Source organism: Littorina saxatilis, linkage group LG17 (assembly GCF_037325665.1).
Source record: "Littorina saxatilis isolate snail1 linkage group LG17, US_GU_Lsax_2.0, whole genome shotgun sequence".
Classification (NCBI taxonomy): Eukaryota; Metazoa; Mollusca; class Gastropoda; order Littorinimorpha; family Littorinidae; genus Littorina; species Littorina saxatilis.
Genome location: NC_090261.1, coordinates 37120283 through 37138671, shown reverse-complemented (window position 1 = coordinate 37138671; position 18389 = coordinate 37120283). Strand labels below are relative to the sequence as shown.

At 41.9% G+C, this 18389-nt stretch overlaps 1 protein-coding gene across 6 annotated transcripts in view; it reads left to right on the top strand.

Moving 5' to 3' along the window:
- Positions 1–18389, top strand: part of LOC138951649 (xanthine dehydrogenase/oxidase-like) — a 104463-nt gene that overhangs the window by 58992 nt on the left and 27082 nt on the right. For all 6 annotated transcript variants that reach the window (XM_070323185.1, XM_070323186.1, XM_070323184.1 and 3 more), the window contains 8 exons: positions 86–296; positions 761–930; positions 1797–1916; positions 2507–2725; positions 8932–8995; positions 10167–10236; positions 17402–17576; positions 18004–18195. In XM_070323185.1, coding sequence (XP_070179286.1) covers positions 86–296; positions 761–930; positions 1797–1916; positions 2507–2725; positions 8932–8995; positions 10167–10236; positions 17402–17576; positions 18004–18195 — 1221 coding nt within the window. The remainder of the gene's footprint in view (positions 1–85; positions 297–760; positions 931–1796; positions 1917–2506; positions 2726–8931; positions 8996–10166; positions 10237–17401; positions 17577–18003; positions 18196–18389) is intronic.

Below are 18389 nucleotides of genomic sequence, written 5' to 3'. Positions count from 1 at the left end.
AAAGATTGCTGACACTTATTCAATTCAATCAATTACGGCAACTCTGATAAGACCCTCATTTCCCATTTCGCTTCCTCCTTATCAGAACTTGGCTCCAGACATCCCCCTGCAGTCATCCTACCTGAGCGCCACGCAGCCGATGGAGCGTGACCTCCCGCGAGGCACACAGGTGTACGAGTCCGTCACGCCTGATCAGCCTGCAGAGGATGCGCTTCACCGCCCTCTGGTGCATCAGTCAGCGTACAAACAGACCAGCGGCGAGGCTGTGTATGTTGATGACATGCCCCTCGTTGAAGGTTAGATAATGATAGTGATGATGATGGTGGCGGTAATGATGATGATGATGATGACGACGACGACGACGATGATGATGATGATGATGATGATGACGATGACGACGTCGACTGGGTGGGTGTAGATGACGACCAGGTTAGTTAGTTAGTTAGTTAGTTGTTGGTTTTTGGGTCCAGCGGACCATATAGGCCAAATCAGGACCCCGACAACCAGATACATGACGAAGACGATGATGATAATGATGAGAACGGTCAGATAAACGTCGAAGACGAAGACGTGTAAAAAGAAAACGAAGAACGGAAAAGAAGAATTAATTGCCGTTGTTAAGACTCCAACCAATATTGCTAACTAGCGCAAATACGTCATAGATATAACAAAACAAACATTAGCACAGCATACATGTCTACGAGATTTAGAAATAAGACAATCCATGCCTATGGGTCCAAAATCTATCTCTTCGCTGCAGGTGAGGTGTACATGGGGTGTGTCCTGAGCATCAAGGCTCACGCCAGACTGGTCCGAGTTGACCCCAGTCAAGCTCTGGCCATGGAAGGTGTACTGGACTACATCTCGCATCTGGACGTTCCAGGCAGCAACATCTGGGGATCAGGGGAGGAGGTCTTTGCTTCTAAAGAGGTACAGTGAATCCACCCCCCCCCCCCCCCCCCACCCATGTTAAGACCCCCCCAAAAGCTGAGACAAATCAGGAATTAAAAACGAGCTAGTCTTACAATAAAGAGATACATTTATTGACGTTATTATCAGAAACTGTGGACAATTTGGATCTTACAAGGTGGAATGGTGGGGGAGAGGGGGGGTTCGTATGGATACACTGAGGAGCAATGTGGCGAACGGTCTGTAAAGATCGCCCACTTGCTGCAGCACACATCCAAGATCATAATATACTCACTTATTATATTATCGACACATATAAGTATTGGCTACATGCGTGCAATGTGGTATACAGTTTCATGGATAGAATTTTGCAAACTTCTCCGTACTTAAAAACGTGTTGCTGTTCGCTGTCCTTAATAGAAGTTAATAACCGCGACCATTTTCGGCAGAGTCAGACAGAATACTTCTTTGATAATTTGCATACTATTAGACCTATAAGACAGTCGCATTCTCTGAGGTTCGAGCTAATCGTTCTTTATTTAAAGATGCGCTCTCGCTTGGGAGGCCACAGACAACAGACAAGGCAAGGCAAGGCAAGGCAAGGCAAAACTTATTTAAAAAACCAACCTAGGGTTACATGAATTTGAAGAAAAAAACACCAATATAAACAACTGCGCTACAGTCGACCCTGCCTATAACGACCACCTAAGGGACCGACCGGAAGTGGTCGTTGTAGACAGGCCGTCACTGTGGAAAGATGAATTATATAGAAAAACCGCAGCGGGGGAATTTTTGGGGTGGTCGTTGCGGACAGGTGACCGCTAAGGAGAGGTGATCACCAGGGCAGGTTAGACATGTACATGCTTGTGTTGTCTGGTGTAATCCAGGTGACATACCAGGGACAACCGATAGGGGTGGTGCTGGCAGAAAGTCAGGCTCTGGCACGGAGAGCTGCAGCTGCTGTTGTTGTTGAGTACGAGCCTCTGGATACCATCATCTCTATCAAGGTTTGTCAGGGAAGGAAAGAGAGAGGGAGGGAGAGAGAGAGAGAGAGAGAGAGAGAGAGAGAGAGAGAGAGAGAGAGAGAGAGAGAGAGAGAGAGAGAGAGAGAGAGAGAGAGAGAGAGAGAGAGAGAGAGAGAACGAAAACTGAAACAAACTTTATTTGACAGGCATAACAAATACCCATAAAACTTAAAGACTGAGAATTTTCTTACAATCAGACCACCCAAAAAATCATCACACAAAGTACAATCGGAGAAGAGAGAGAAAAGGGGGGGGGGGGGGCAGAGAGAGAGAGATACAGAGAGAAAGAGAGATAGATAGAGAGAGAGAGATAGATAGAGAGAGAGAGAGGCAAAGCGAGTGTGTGCAAATGTATGTTTGTCTGTCTGTGTTTGTGTACGTGTATTTGTCTGCGTTCCTCCCTCTCTCTCTGTGTTGGAAACCTGAGACGCACATCATGCAGTTAGGAGTGTAATTGTATCTGAACAGGTCTTGAGCATTTCGTGGAGAAGTCATTATTTGTTTTGATTAACCTCTGGCACCAACATCCCTCTTTACAATTATCACATCAAAAAGTTCATTTTGTGTTCCAGGAAGCGATAAACAAAGACTCCTACTTCGCTCCCCTGCACGCAATTGCACGCGGTGACATCACTTCCGGCTTTGCAGCTTCCGATCACGTGGTGGAAGGCGAGATTCACATCGAGGCTCAGGAACACTTTTACATGGAGACCAACGCCACTATTTGTAGACCCGGAGAAGATGGAGAGATGGAAATTTTTGCCTCCACACAAAATCCAACACAGGCGCAAGTATGTCTTCCATCCGGTTGTTGTGGATGCACACCAAAAATCCGAAACGGATGTATACATATATATAGACGGAGTGCTGACGGTTCAAAATCAAGAATCAAAGGCAAAAATGATAATTTTGTGGAACTTTTTGTTTATATCTAAGCTTCATTTGACACAACAAAGCGTGGCTATATTGCACAATAATTAAATTACATATCTTACCCAACTCACATATAGCAATTAACCCATAGTTCAGTGCTGATACCGCTGTACGCGTCCCCTTGGTAACAAGGAAAACGCCTCTAAAAAAGAGTGACCGAGACCCGTAAGGGTGTCTCGGCCAGCCCGAAAGCGAGGCAGCCTTCCATATGCGCGCGCATATGCCACCATCTTGTCATTCTACTCTCAGCGCTCAGTTGGACTGGTCGCATGTTGTACGCTCCGGCTGTTTGCAGCCTACTTTCTCGGTCTTCCCGACCGGGTTTGTGTTCCTCTTGGTTTCTTCTTGTCTCCGGACTTCGCATCGTTGTTGAGGTGAGATCTTTCCATGTTTTACCTTGATTTTGGCGGCATTGTTGGCTTCGTTTTGGACTTGCAAAATTTTTCTCAAAATTTGTTTGTGAGTTGTTTTTGTCATGGCCGACAATGCGAACGGGAAGAGGTCAACGCCTAAGCAGGTAGCTGCTTTGCCCTCTCCTAAAGTTCTAGTAAATCTAAAGCGCCCGGACAAGCGTCCGTGTCTTTGTTGGTTACGGAATCTAAGAAATGTATTGATGTTGTTGTTTGCTTGCTAGGGAGGCTCACGCTCTCCGCGGCCCCGGCAGTCAAGCAGAGAGTGCAAAGAGCTGTTTTCAACTCAAAATTGTGCTTATTTGAATTTTTATTGAAAACAAATAAAGTATGAATGCTCTTGAGTATAGTCATCTTAGTACACTCATCTAAGTTTGATGTGAAAAAAATGTGTTTACATAGTTGTATTTAGATGTGTAAAATGCCCCAAAGCGTCGCGCACCTGCGTCGGACTTAGGCGCTGGCTGGCTGTGCAGCGATTTCGCCTCAAGCCACGGCTTTGTTCTAAATCGGTCCCGAAACAACCCTGTTTTTGGTTGGTTCGGCCTTGCAAACTATAAATAATTCACCAATGAAACTTGGCAGAAGTAAAGATCTCCTCTCTGTTTACGTCATATCAAGCGATGAACCAATGGGAAGCACTGTAACACATCACACACGAACCATTCTCAAACGAAGAGGTCACAGTCGTTCCATTCATTGATCGAAGTTCATCGCATCGCGTATGATAGTCAACATCTTGAATTTTCTTGTGCCAAAGTTTCTCATTTGTAATCGAAGCGGTTTCTTATGCCGAGCGTTTTTAAGACGAGAATTTGAGCGTCGAATCGCACTCCTGACAAAGCCGAGTGGAGACTGAGTTGCTGTGTTCCACGCTGCAGAATTTGTTATGGCGGGCGAGTCAACTAACTGCTGTGGGGGCGTCGATTGGGTATGTAATTTGATCTGAACTGTTTCTCTGTCGAAATGTGCATTAGTTTTAAATGAAAATCAAATTATAACTAAGTTCTAGTGTTTCAAGCTATCGAAAGTTAAATTGTGTTTGTAAATCGGCTTAGATGCAACATATTCGATTTTGATGTGGAAATCATCATCCCCGGTATTTGGGCGATACCACTGTCGGACAATCCCTGAGGTTTCGCTGATCGAGCTGTGTTTTGTTTTTTAAAGTAAGCTTAAAGTAAACGCATCCTGAATCTCATTAAACATAAGATTGATGAGATATTTACAATAAATCTGTAATTTTGATCTTTTCTTCTGGATGGTAACAAATTATAATAGATCAGAGTGACTTTTCAGGAATGAAACGTGGCCGTAAGTGCGACTGAATGACAGACAAGTAAGACTGTTGACGTCGGCAATTGTGCATAAAAGTTAGTTAAATGTTATTTATTATAAGTTATTTACTTCGGACAATAAAGAAGTGTATTTATTATCGCCTGCTTTGTATTTTTGATGATTATTTTAATAACGTTTAGTTACTAGTAGCTGTAACTGTAAGGACTCAATATTTGTTTTTCTCAATCTCAGTCTCACAGTCACAGTGTGAAGATTTGTATTTTTATAAGCTTCTTATAGGTTGAGCATTTGGATGCATACACAAAAACCTGTTTTGCAGTGTTCTCAATACATAGGTTATCACTTTGGTTGCCTTGACACCCCCTATCATAAACAGTAAGTTGAGTAATACTACACCCACAAATACAGAGTAAATTTAAACAAGTAAATACAAATAAATTAGACTGACCTGTGACAATGTGTTATTTCAATTTTCATAGCTCCATTTTCATTTTTGACAAAATCTGAATTTTCAGTTTGTCTGTGGCAAAGTGCCTTAACTTGACAGGAGAAATGCATACATACTACTGTGCCAGTTTTGTTTGCTGAATATGAATCATGATGACTGGAGCTGATTTTAATTGTTGTTACTATTGGTGAATTTGTAAATCAAGGATCAACTCCTGTTCTTTTTGGAATACTACCATACATCTTTTCACTGTAGTATGTGAATTATTTACCAAGAAAGACAAAATGGTTTTTTGACTCACATGCGAAGCAAAAGTGAGTCTATGTACTCACCTGAGTCGTCCGTCCGTCCGTCCGTCCCGTCCGGAAAACTTTAACGTTGGATATTTCTTGGACACTATTCAGTCTATCATTACCAAATTTGGCAAGATGGTGTATGATGACAAGGCCCCAAAAAACATACATAGCATCTTGACCTTGCTTCAAGGTCAAGGTCGCAGGGGCCATAAATGTTGTCTAAAAAACAGCTATTTTTCCCATTTTTCCCATTTTCTCTGAAGTTTTTTGAGATTGAATACCTCACCTATATATGATCCCGCAGTGGGGCACTGCAGTTATGAAATTAAAAGCCCCTCCTGTTTTTGGAACCGCAGGAGCTTTCTAGTTTGCTGTTAGGTAGATTTTTGGTTCCTCTTTCCTGTCATGCTCTCTTTTTCTTCATGAATTCTTTTCTTTTTTCTGCCTTCTTGCTCATTCACCTGTATTTTTTCCAAAAATCTCTTCTCTTGCCGCTTGTCTCGCGATTCATGTATAGTTTAATCTGTTAGTGTTCTGATGTAAGTCCAGCAGTAGATAGGTTAAGCCTATTTTAACATACTGGAAACTGGTAGTCTTCCAGTAGGTATTAATTTAGTTTTACTAAAGCCTGCTGGGACACAAGTAATGGGTTAGTGCATTTGTCTCCATACCCTCGCTTTCGCGGCATGGCTGTGTCAAATATCCACCGCTCCTCCCCTGGGGCAGGTTGCGGTGGGTGTTGCTGAGCACACAAAGCACGCTTTCTCTTCCACTTCCGACAGTTATGTCTAATGAAAGTTAGTGCTTGGCATCACTCTCCTTTTCGCCTATGTGTTTTCCACTATGGCTAAGGGGGATTAGGCCTTTCTGTTTTTGGAGGGATTCACTGGTGCCTCCCTTTTGGGTTTCTTACAGGGATTGTTGGTTGGTTACTTCCGCCTTTTGTTGCACAAATTAGATCGGAAGTGGCTGTTTTTTTGTTGATGTCAGAGCTTCAGAGTTCTGATTCATTTTTAAAGTCAATCGTTTGTTTGGCCATTTTTGATCTCTTTGAGGAGATTGTGTAAGCGGCTCTTCTTGAAGTCCTTTGCTTCAGGTGAGTCTTGGAGTGCAGGGCTGGAACACATTAGATGTTCAAGGCAGCTCAGCTTTGTTATGGCCCTTTGTGGTCGGCTGGGCGTTAAGCAATCGATTAAAGGGGCTGGGACGTGTGTTGTTTTAAACAGACGACATCACAGTGGTTCTTTTCTCATCAAGAAAAAGGGGGTTTCTCACTCCCTATCGTTTCCGCATGGATCACGGGGGGTCCTGTTGTGGTTTTACCATTACGAGTTCTTTTTAACAGTAAAGTACCTTCATGGGAGGCTCAAGGACTTAACGGACTTGTTAAGTCTGTCTTGAATGTCCACTCGGAGTGGACTCTATCTCACTACGCGCTTTTGCTTCTTTGGGTGAATGAGAGAAGCCGCCGATAGAAGCTTTTGCCTTTTGTTGCTATCGCCTTTTGCTTAGGTTTAGCTCCTTGTTTCTGGATCCTAGAGCTTGGAAGGTCAATTTTTTGACTTGACTTTGAGCGGCCCGCCGGTTTCTCGGTATGGGCCCGTTCAATCTTGGTTGCCAGACCTCGTAAGGCTGGCATGAGGGCACCGTTTTTTTTTTCGTTTTTTTTTTCTCACACTTGAATCACAGGGGTGTCTCCTGTAAGGGTATTTTCGAGATGCTCAGGGGCTTTTTGCCTCAACTCTGGACTTAGCTCAGAGTTCTTATAGGGGTTTGCTCCTTCGTTTTCTTGTCACGGTGACCGGCTTGGAACAAAGGGCGTATTTGTTAACGGAAAGAACTCCTCTCTTTGTTCAATGCAGGTGGCGATCCACCTTTTCTGGCTTTCCGATTCTTCTCTCACGTTTTGTGTTTAGACATTATGTGGTATCAGTTTCACTGAAACAGCTCAGTGCAAATTTTCTCGTGGTGGCTTTTTATCCAGCACGTTTAAGAGAGCCTGCTTTAGGCTGACTGAAAGCTAATCCCCAGTCCTTTCTTGGGCTTTGCTCCTAGTTTTGGAGCTATTGAGATTGGATTCTTTGGCTCCAAAACTAGCCTGGCTGTTCATCACGGAAAGCGGCCTTGGTTACTCCAGTAGCTTCTGTGAGAAGTGGGAGTAAGTGGTTTTTTTGGCTAGGTTTGCTATAGACAGTTTTTGGAGAAAGACTGATCTATGGCACTTAGGTTCCTTCCTAAATTTCTGGCAAATTAGCAGAAACTGGAGAAACCAGCTGCGATTCACAATTCAATCTTTTTAGCAATAATCTGACTCCTCTAGAGCCATATTTAGCCAATTAAACTTTTAGAGTTTCGGAGGTTTTTCCGACTCGCACGGATCTTTTCAGTTTATTGAATCTAGAAGCTCGTGTTCTTATTTTTCAACTCCGTCGATTTTTAACCTTGAACGGTTAGAAACGACGTTAAACATCGGTTAATGATAGAAAGATTGTCTATCAACTTGGGTAGAGGTAATGACTTTTTGGAGTCAATCTTAGCTGGAGGGACTGTCGCATTTCTTTTTTGGCGCGGTAGCGAAGTGCTCTCTCTGCCCGGTCTCGCTAAAGATATTTCTCTGGAGAGGGATGGCTCCTACTCCTTGAGATTCAGGCCTAATTTTCTCGCTAGAATCCAAAGGTCTGAACAATCTTCTTCTCGCATTCGTATTCCCCGCTTGAGCGATATACTCGCTCCTGGAGACCCTAATCAGTCAATTTGCCCTGTCAGGGCTTTAGGCAGCTACCTAGCTGTCTAGGTCTTCACTGATTCGCTCAAGACTCAAAGTTATTGTTCATACCCATCAACACGGTGTGTGGGAAGGGTATCTCGAAGGTTATCTTGACTATGTGGTTGTTAATGACCATTAAGCAAGCCTACGCATGGTGGCAGAGCCAGTCAGGCGATGTCAGAGCGGTGTTTCCGCTTACAACAGCCAGGACTCTTGAAGCTAGAGCTTGGATGCCTTGTTTGGCTGTGCTTCGCTCAGGGCTCCTTTCAGAGGTCCTTGCGGAGGCTTATGGGTAATCTGAAGATGTTTTCTTCAATTTCTGCTTGAGAGATGTTGCTGCAATGCGGCAAGATGGCAATTCGGCTTTGCCGGCTCTTGTGGCTGCAGCGTAGGTGCTGCGGTCTTAAGTTGGTGATTACCCTCCTCCTATAGTAGCAATCTGCTATATGTGAGTTGGGTAAGATATGTAATTTAATTAAAAATTTTAGTAATAAATTTTCATTTGATTAATATACTTACCCAACTCACATCGTTTATTCCCTCCCGCCTCCCCGCTGTGGGGGGTATTTGGGTCTAAAAAAGAAGTGAGTTGGGCTTCGTGTAGAATGACAAGATGGTGGCATATGCGCGCGCATATGGAAGGCTGCCTCGCTTTCGGGCTGGCCGAGACACCCTTACGGGTCTCGGTCACTCTTTTTTAGAGGCGTTTTCCTTGTTACCAAGGGGACGCGTACGGCGGTATCAGCACTGAACTATGGGTTAATTGCTATATGTGAGTTGGGTAAGTATATTAATCAAATGAAAATTTATTACTAAAATTTTTAATTTGTTTCCTCTTTTTCAGGTCACTGTTGCCAAGGCACTAGATGTTCCACAGCACAAAATACTGGTGCGAGTCAAGAGACTAGGTTAGTTTTACTGTCATCTCAAATGTACTGACCTTTCATATTATTGTGTATTTGAACTTATTGATAAGACAATTTAGGCAGTACATTTTTGAGTCACTTGAGAAAAAGTGACTCTATGTAATCGGTCAGTGTTAGTCTGTCCGGCCGGCCGGCCAGCCGGCCGGCCGTCCGGCCGGCCGTCTGGCCGGCCGTCCGTAGACACCACCTTAACGTTGGACTTTTCTCGGAAACTATCAAAGCGATCGGGCTCATATTTTGTTTAGTCGTGACCTCCAATGACCTCTACACTTTAACGATGGTTTCGTTGACCTTTGACCTTTTTCAAGGTCACAGGTCAGCGTCAAAGGAAAAATTAGACATTTTATATCTTTGACAAAGTTCATCGGATGTGATTGAAACTTTGTAGGATTATTCTTTACATCAAAGTATTTACATCTTTAGCCTTTTACGAACGTTATCAGAAAAACAAGGGAGATAACTAGCCTTTTCTGTTCGGCAACACACAACTTAACGTTGGGCTTTTCTCGGAAACTATAAAAGTGACCGGGCTCAAATTTTATGTGAACGTGACTCATTGTGTTGTGAATAGCAATTTCTTCCTGTCCATCTGATGCCTCATATAATATTCAGAACTGCGAAAGTGACTCGATCGAGCGTTTGCTCTTCTTGTTTTTATTTGAGTTTTTTTCATATTGACTTAATATTTTCCGGCCAAAAACTAAAAGGAGTCACCGTTTTCTTTTACTTCCTTTGTTATCAGACTCTCCATTTTTGTTTTGAGTCAATCTAAGAACTTTCTTCATATTTAAAAAACACTTTCTGAAGACCTCAAAATTGTCGATCGCGCTCATCATTTAAAAAATACCTTTGTATGCCTTTTTTGTGTGTATTTGGTCTTTTCCAATTTACGTTGATGGACAACATCGTTTTATGTATTGCTGATGTTGTTGATGTTCTTCATTGTCTTCTGCGTCCGTTGGGTGAAACTCTGTGTGTGTGTGTTTGTGGGCGTGCGTGCGTTTGTGCGTGCTTTGGTCGAGTGTGCCTTTACGTGCAGTGCCGTCTGTTCCCCTGTCGTTGTTGTTGTTGTTGTTGTAAGCGTTGTTGTTGTTGTTGTTGCCATCGTCGTTGTTGTTGGATGACAGCAACGTGGTTTAATGTGTGTGTGCAGGGGGAGGGTTTGGTGGAAAGGAAACCAGAAGCGCAGCGCTCATCATCCCGAGTGCTGTGGCCGCACGCAAGTAAGTTATTGCAGCAGATATAGGAATCGTCTAATTCCAAACCAGCAGGTTTGCGCATTCTTATTTTCCCGTCTCTCTGTGATAAGTTTGTAGCGCATACGAAGAAAAGAAGAAAACAAGTCGCGTAAGGCGAAAATACAACATTTAGTCATTCGGTTGGCGGCAGTCGTGGCGTGCGGTCACGTTTTTCTCGTCGCTCCGGTACACGGCAGTTGTCACAGTGAGCACTCATCGCTCTTCCCGCTGTCAACTCTTCGCGACCTATTGCGTCGTATGATCACCGAATGTGTTAGCTTTTTCTTTTCTCCTTTCTTCTCTTCTCTCGTTTGAAATACCATGGCCTCGGGTGTTAACCCTGTTTTTCTGAAAAGAAGAGACATTCCCCTGTCCGACAGTGACAGTGTTTCTGTGCTTGAAGTGTGTTTGGCTGCCGAGAGAGTTTCTGGACGAGAAAGTGTTCTCGGAGCTCAAGAGATTCGGGGGCTGTGGAGGATTTACGCAGCTACCAGAGAAGCACGCAACACTCTGCTTGTTCAAGGGTTGAGTTTGAGGAACGTCGCCTTAAAGGTATGTGGTGAAAACCCTTTTTCGTTGCGTGACAATCTCGGCATTGAAAAGCCCTCAATTAAAGTTTTCATTAACAATCTCCCTCTCTCGGTAGCCGACTCTGAGATCGAAAACTCACTTGTCAGTCTCGGTTGCGAGCTCCGTTCAGGAGTTAAGCAACAGAGAGCTAGAGACAAAGATGGAAAATTGACTCGTTTTCTGACCGGGGGTCGTTTTGTCTTCATTACTGTGCCCCCTGTCCCTCTCGAGAAAACCATGACTGTAAGCATTTTCACCGCTGCTGTTTATCATAGGGAACAGAAGTCCGTGCCGAGGAAGGTAGTGTGCAGCAAATGTTTGTTGGATGGGCACCATGTGTCAGTGTGCGAAAATGAAGTAGTTTGCAGAGACTGCAGATTACCAGGTCACAGACGTGGCAGTCCTGACTGCCAGACAGCCACCGAGAAAAACTCTGAAACCAAAACTGCGACAAGTCACGAGCCGGCGCAAACCGAAAAGTCTTTTGAAGCGGCTGAAACTACAACAGACGAGCCGGTGCAAACCAGTGACAGGGCTCCGTCCTCCACCACCAACCTCGTCGCCGCCCCCGACTTTTTCGCGAATTTTTGACCGTCTGTTCGTACACCGAGGAGTGCTACGCTGTCGGCGGGATCGCGAAGCCGCTCGGGATCTGTGAAGAGATACCGATCACAGGACCGCAACCGTGATTTTTTCTCTCAGCCTCAGAAACAGCAGAAGTGCGCTGATGTTAACAAATCACCAGCCAATGTCGACAATGTCAACAAAGAACAAAACGCCAAAGAAACCGAGACGGGATGATTATGTCCCTTATTGAGAAGATTTCTTCACTACTGCATGTTTAATGGACTGTGATTTCTGGCCATTGCGATTTGGATGCGAGTTGGAACTACTACTAAAACATATTAATATTTTAGTATGGAAAATTTACAAATATTGTCCTTAAATGTTCGAGGATTGAGAAATGTTACCAAAAGGAAAAAACTATTTAGTCCACTGAGAGAAGGAAGATATGACGTAATTTGTATTCAGGAGTCTTATATTACACAGGCAGACGTAGCAACGTGGAAAAAAGAATGGGGAGGTGAATTAATCTCGACTGAAGGAACAAAACACTCGAAGGGTCAACTTATTCTTGTAAGAAAGCAGTTTTCCTTCGATTGGTCCATCGAGTGTCAGCATGAACGAATTGTATCCATAAACCTGTCTATTAATGGAAAAGAAACAACTATTTTTAATGTGTATGCTCCAAGCACTTTCAGAGAAATGAAAATATTTTTTGCTGTTCTTACTGAAGAGATCAACAAAAGTAATTCGATGATTAAAATAGTTTGCGGTGATTTTAACAGTGTTAGAGATAATAACCTTGATATCATTAGTGGAGAAAAACACCCTGCCGCACAAGTCAAACTTTTCAACTCTTTTGTCGAACAGTGTGGTCTAAATGACGTCTGGCGTATTTTTAATCCCGAGACTAGGGAATATACATGGTCCAAAATAAATATTAACAAGTTTATAGCCAGACGGTTGGACTATATTTTTACAACGGAAGAGGGAATGGACACAGTGATCGAGACTAATTTAATGTCTGTCCCAACATCCGACCACAGAGGTGTACGTATTACACTAAAACTCTCTAACGGCAAGAAAGGACCGGGTTATTACAAATGTAATAATCTACTCTTGAAAGATAAGCAATATGTGTACAAAATTAATAGTGTAATTGACACTTACCTTGATGAAAATAAGCAGGAGAACCCTGAACAAAAATGGGAATTATTAAAAATAAAAATAAACGAGGAAACGATCCGATTCAGTAAGCAACGTGCAGTTTTCAATAAAAAATAAGCAGATTGACACGTACAACAAACTTGAATCTTGTGAATCCGATCTTGCTAGGGAACCTGATAACGTCACTTTACTAAGAAAACGCGAAGAACTTAAAATTCACCTTGAAATTTATGAACAAGAGCGATTGAAGAGCGCACAAACGAGATCTCGAATTAAATGGATTGAGGAGGGGGAAAAGAACACCCAAGTTTTTCCTCAATCTAGAAAAAGTACGGGCAAATGCAAAACTATTTCCGAATATTGAATTGGAGAATGGAGACAAGATACATGACCAATTTGAAATTTTAAAAACACAAAAAGAATACTATGCAAACCTCTATAGCCGTGAAATAAACATACCTGATTCGGTTGTATCTAACAGTGTTGACAACTTCCGTGGCGAGTGCGAACTTCCAAAATTAAGTGAAGACGAAATGCAACAATGTGAAGGTATAATTACCATTGAAGAAGCCTCCAATGCTCTTAGAATGATGAAAAACGGGTCTTCGCCCGGTCTGGACGGTCTGACTACTGAATTTGTTAAAATATTTTGGTGTAAACTGAAGGATGTAATTGTGCAATCCTTTAATTACTCTTTTGATCATGGTTCTTTGTCCTACACCCAAAGGGCAGCAGTATTAACCTTATTGCATAAAGGAAAAGATCTGCCAAAAAACAAACTTACAAACTGGCGACCCATCTCACTGACAAACACTGATTACAAAATTTTAGCCAAGTCTCTTGCAAATCGACTGAGCAAAGTAATAAATAAAGTGGTCAATGAGGACCAGGTCGGTTATATGAAAGGAAGGCATGTCTCATCCACTATAAGAACTATAGACGATGTGATTGAATATTGCAGAATTAATAGGAAACCTGGGATTTTATTAGCCTTGGATTTTCAAAAGGCATTCGACAGTATATCCAAAAAATATATGATTTGTGCATTTCGTAAATTTGGCTTTGGAAAAGATTTTATACAATGGGTAAATGTGTTGTTTAATGAAACCAGAAGTTGTATTGTGTACAATGGGTGGCTGTCGGAAAACTTTGATGTAAAATGTGGCATTAGACAAGGATGTCCGTTCTCACCGATGGCATTTATTATTGGTCTGGAATTTCTGGCTATACGATTTAGGCAGAGCAACGAAGTAAAAGGCCTTAATGTAACTTGTAGAAATATTTTAAAAATTCTATTATACGCCGATGATATCACTTTGTTTTTGAGAGACGCGGATGACGTTACAATGGTTCTACAGATTATAGACGTATTTTCGGAGGTGTCAGGCTTGTGCTTGAATAAGCTAAAGTCTGAAGCAATGGGAATTGGATGAAGTAAAAATATCAATTTTAATTTTGAGGTAAAATGTGTTCGGCAGATTAAAATATTAGGAGTAAACTTTAACAGCGAGAAAAGCGCATCCGAAATTGAACTAAACTGGTCAAGTAAAATTGATAAAATTAAGCAAAGCATCTTCACTTGGGAAAAAAGGAACCTGGGCATTCCTGGACAAATTTGCATTATCAAAACTTTTCTGCTCTCGCAGTTAGTTTATTTAATGCAATCTATTTGTATCCCTGACAAAGTGCTGCAGGAAATAAACACAATATTATATCGTTTTCTGTGGAGGAAAAAAAGACTGTAATGAAAAAGCATTTGAAAAAGTAAAAAGAGTTGTTTTAAATAGCAGTACCGAAAAGGGTGGTATTGATATGATAGACGTCAAAACAATGCAAAACTCCTTCTTATGTCAATGGTTAAGCAAACTCTCATCCGGCAACCTTTCATGCAAATGGACATGGATCCCAAACAAATATTTTGAAGGGTTCGGTTGTGGCTTTGCCTGCTTTACTACAGCTATTCGACCGTCTAAGTTTAAGGGAATTGGAAGAATAAAATCGATATTTTGGACAGTTGTTGCTCGAACATGGTTAGAACATAATACAATTTCTCAGAACGATTGCGTGCAAGACAACTGCTTATGGAACAATCCAAGTATAAGTTATCAAAATAACGTTCTGTATTATGAGAACTGGGCCCGGTCAGGCATTACGTATGTAGGAGACATGTTAGGTAATCACGGTATCAAGTCCTATCCCGCTATCCAAGCAAGTGTTTACGCTTCACCTGGCCTCTACTTGGAATATATTGTAGTTCGATCAGCAGTATCTGAATATATTAAGAAAAGCAATTATGATCCTAACCAACCTGTATTGAATAGACAAAACAATCTTCTTTTCAATAAAACGAGTATTAAAAGTGCCAGGCAATTGCGTGAATATATTGTTGAAGAAAAGTACACTACCCCGAGATCTATCAACTTCTGGCGTGATATGTTTGGCATTAATGTCGACCAGTCACATTGGAACCTGGCCAAAAATGTAACCCAAGAATCCAGATTAAGAGAGCTGCACTGGAAAATATTACACACAATTTATCCAACAAATGTTCTTCTGTATAAAATTGGAATACGAGATAGTGTGAGATGCCCCTTCTGTCCAACCGAAATAGATTACGTTGAACATTTCTTTGTTAATTGTAAGAAAATAAAAGTGCTATGGAGATACGTTGAACAAATTATTTATGAGAAATATAAAATAAGAATAGTCTTTGGAGTAGAACATATTTTGTGTGGTTATATTAATGGTGCTGACTCAATAAAATGCAAATATATAAATCACTTGATTTTGATAGGAAAGATGTGCATAAGCAAATATAGATACGGAACTCCCACTGATATTATAATAATGTTTGACAAAGAGAAACAAATACGAAACGTAGAATAGTGTATCATATATACTTCTTTTCTGAGACGAGTTGCCCAGAGCGGTTCGCCACGGGTCGCTCGCAGTGCGAATGACAAAAAGCCGTTTCTTAGGGCAGTGCAGGAAAGCGCTCGCGAAGCACTCGGCGAGCGGCTTTGGTATATGCTCGCCCACCGCCCGCCGCGTTATCCAAGATGGCGGCGGTGTTTACACTGCGATGCCGTGTAGCGTGTTTCGATCTTCTCGGCGTGGTTTTCGACGTGACCCGAGGGATCCACCGCTTTTCAAGGTTCCTGGACTACCCCAGCTAAATTTCCCATCATAACTACATTCTCTCTGACGATTTCACTGACCGAATCGTCTACTAGTTTAAGAAGTACAACTTTTTTCATATCTCGCAGCAATCGTGCTTTCTTCGTCGCCATCGTGAAGCGATTTGCCTCGTTGTGAGCCCGTTGCATAGACCAATCCAGAGCGACTTTTCTCTGAGCGGGCTATTGTGATTCTGAGCAACGCATGGGTGGCTTCCCTCACCGCCCCCTCTTTCTTTCGTTTCGCTAAAAGGAGAACGGTACCGGGGTAAAGGCGGAACTTACATTGTTACAATAAACACCACTTGTATGAAAAGAGAACTGTTACTAAGAAAACTTTAGCACGCTTACAATTTGCTTTTCCTCTTACTTATTGTGATTGTTACTATGTTAACTCCATCATGACACCGCCACAAACAACACCTAAGTCAACCCAAACACAGACATAATGTAAGACAATAACCAACATTAAAGATGCAAGATTTTGTCCATTGTAGAAAACCACATACAATTGATAAATATATAAAACGCCAATGAAGAAGGACGCTCAGCTGTAGAGAGAAAGAAAGAAAGAAGAGAAAAGGAAGAGGAAAAAAAAAAACCCTTAGGGTTTCATTCTTTTCATTTATTTTTCAGCTTGAAGCGGCCTGCATGCAACTGAGGCAAAAAAAAAACAAAACAAAAAACAACATTTAGTCAAGTAGCTGTCGAACTCACAGAATGAAACTGAACGCAATGCCATTTTTCAGCAAGACCGTATACTCGTAGCATCGTCAGTCCACCGCTCATGGCAAAGGCAGTGAAATTGACAAGAAGAGCGGGGTAGTAGTTGCGCTAAGAAGGATAGCACGCTTTTCTGTACCTCTCTTTGTTTTAACTTTCTGAGCGTGTTTTTAATCCAAACATATCATATCTATATGTTTTTGGAATCAGGAACCGACAAGGAATAAGATGAAAGTGTTTTTAAATTGATTTCGACAATTTAATTTTGATAATAATTTTTATATATTTAATTTTCAGAGCTTGTTTTTAATCTAAATATAACATATTTATATGTTTTTGGAATCAGAAAATGATGGAGAATAAGATGAACGTAAATTTGGATCGTTTTATAAATTTTTATTTTTTTTTTACAATTTTCAGATTTTTAATGACCAAAGTCATTAATTAATTTTTAAGCCACCAAGCTGAAATGCAATACCGAAGTCCGGGCTTCGTCGAAGATTACTTGACCAAAATTTCAACCAATTTGGTTGAAAAATGAGAGCGTGAGAGTGCCGCCTTAACTTTCACGAAAAGCCGGATATGACGTCATCAAAGACATTTATCAAAAAAAAAGAAAAAAACGTCTGGGGATTTCATACCCAGGAACTCTCATGTCAAATTTCATAAAGATCGGTCCAGTAGTTTAGTCTGAATCGCTCTACACACACACACACACACGCACGCACGCACGCACATACACCACGACCCTCGTCTCGATTCCCCCTCTACGTTAAAACATTTAGTCAAAACTTGACTAAATGTAAAAAACCACCCACTGTTATAGCAGATTTTTTTTTTTTTTTTTACCCTTGTCTATATTTATACATTCTATTACGTAACCTTTCTAATTGATTATAATTCAAACAGAAACAAGTATAAAAATGCTAATAACAGTAATTTCTTCACAGAACGAAGCGGGCTGTTCGTTGCATGCTGGACCGTGACGAAGACATGATAATATCGGGTACCCGCCACCCGTTTCTGGGTCGCTACCGTGTAGGGTTCACCAGTGAAGGCAAGATTCTGGCTCTCGAGCTGGATCTGTACGCCAACGTTGGCAGCTCTCTGGATCTCAGCATTGGGGTGAGTCCTAGTCTGCTTAGCGGAGACGCCTCTTCTCTGTCTGTATCAGGCTATAACAGTTTTGAGAGAAGGAGAGAAACAATGAAAGAACTGGACAGAGCAAGAAACATCAATTTAATCACAAATAAGACATAGCCAACCAGAATTAAGACATACTGGATATGATAAATGAAAACAAAATCTCGCTTACTAGACACACAGACAGACGCAGAGAGAGAGATAGAGAGAGAGAGAGAGAGAGAGAGAGAGAGAGAGAGAGAGAGAGAGAGAGAGAGAGAGAGAGAGAGAGAAAAAAAAGACAGAGAGAGAGAAAAAAGACACAGAGAGAGAGAGAGAGAGAGAGAGGGGGAGTGTAAGCCAGTCAGCCAGACAGCCAGTCAAACAACAAAAATAATGATATAAAACATCATACTTTACATATCACCAGGTGATGGACCGTGCCCTGTTCCATGCAGACAACTGCTACAACATCCCCAACGTAACGACCAAGGGGTGGTTGTGCAAGACCAACATCCCTCCAACCACTGCCTTCAGAGGCTTCGGAGGACCGCAGAGCATGATCGTAGCAGAGGCCTGGATTGCCCATGTCGCGTCCTGCCTCAACATGGCGCCTGAGAAGGTATATGGTAAACTAAGCTTGCTTTAGAAAAATGATCACTCAAGCTATTACATGTATTATTCTGTTTTTGTTTTAACTTTTCTTTTTCAAGTGTGACAGGGTGACGCAGTTTCACAACAGCTGCTTTACAGAGTTGTCTGTCGATCCGCCTTGAGCTATTAATAGGTCAAGGATTCCTGGCTTCCGGTTAGAAG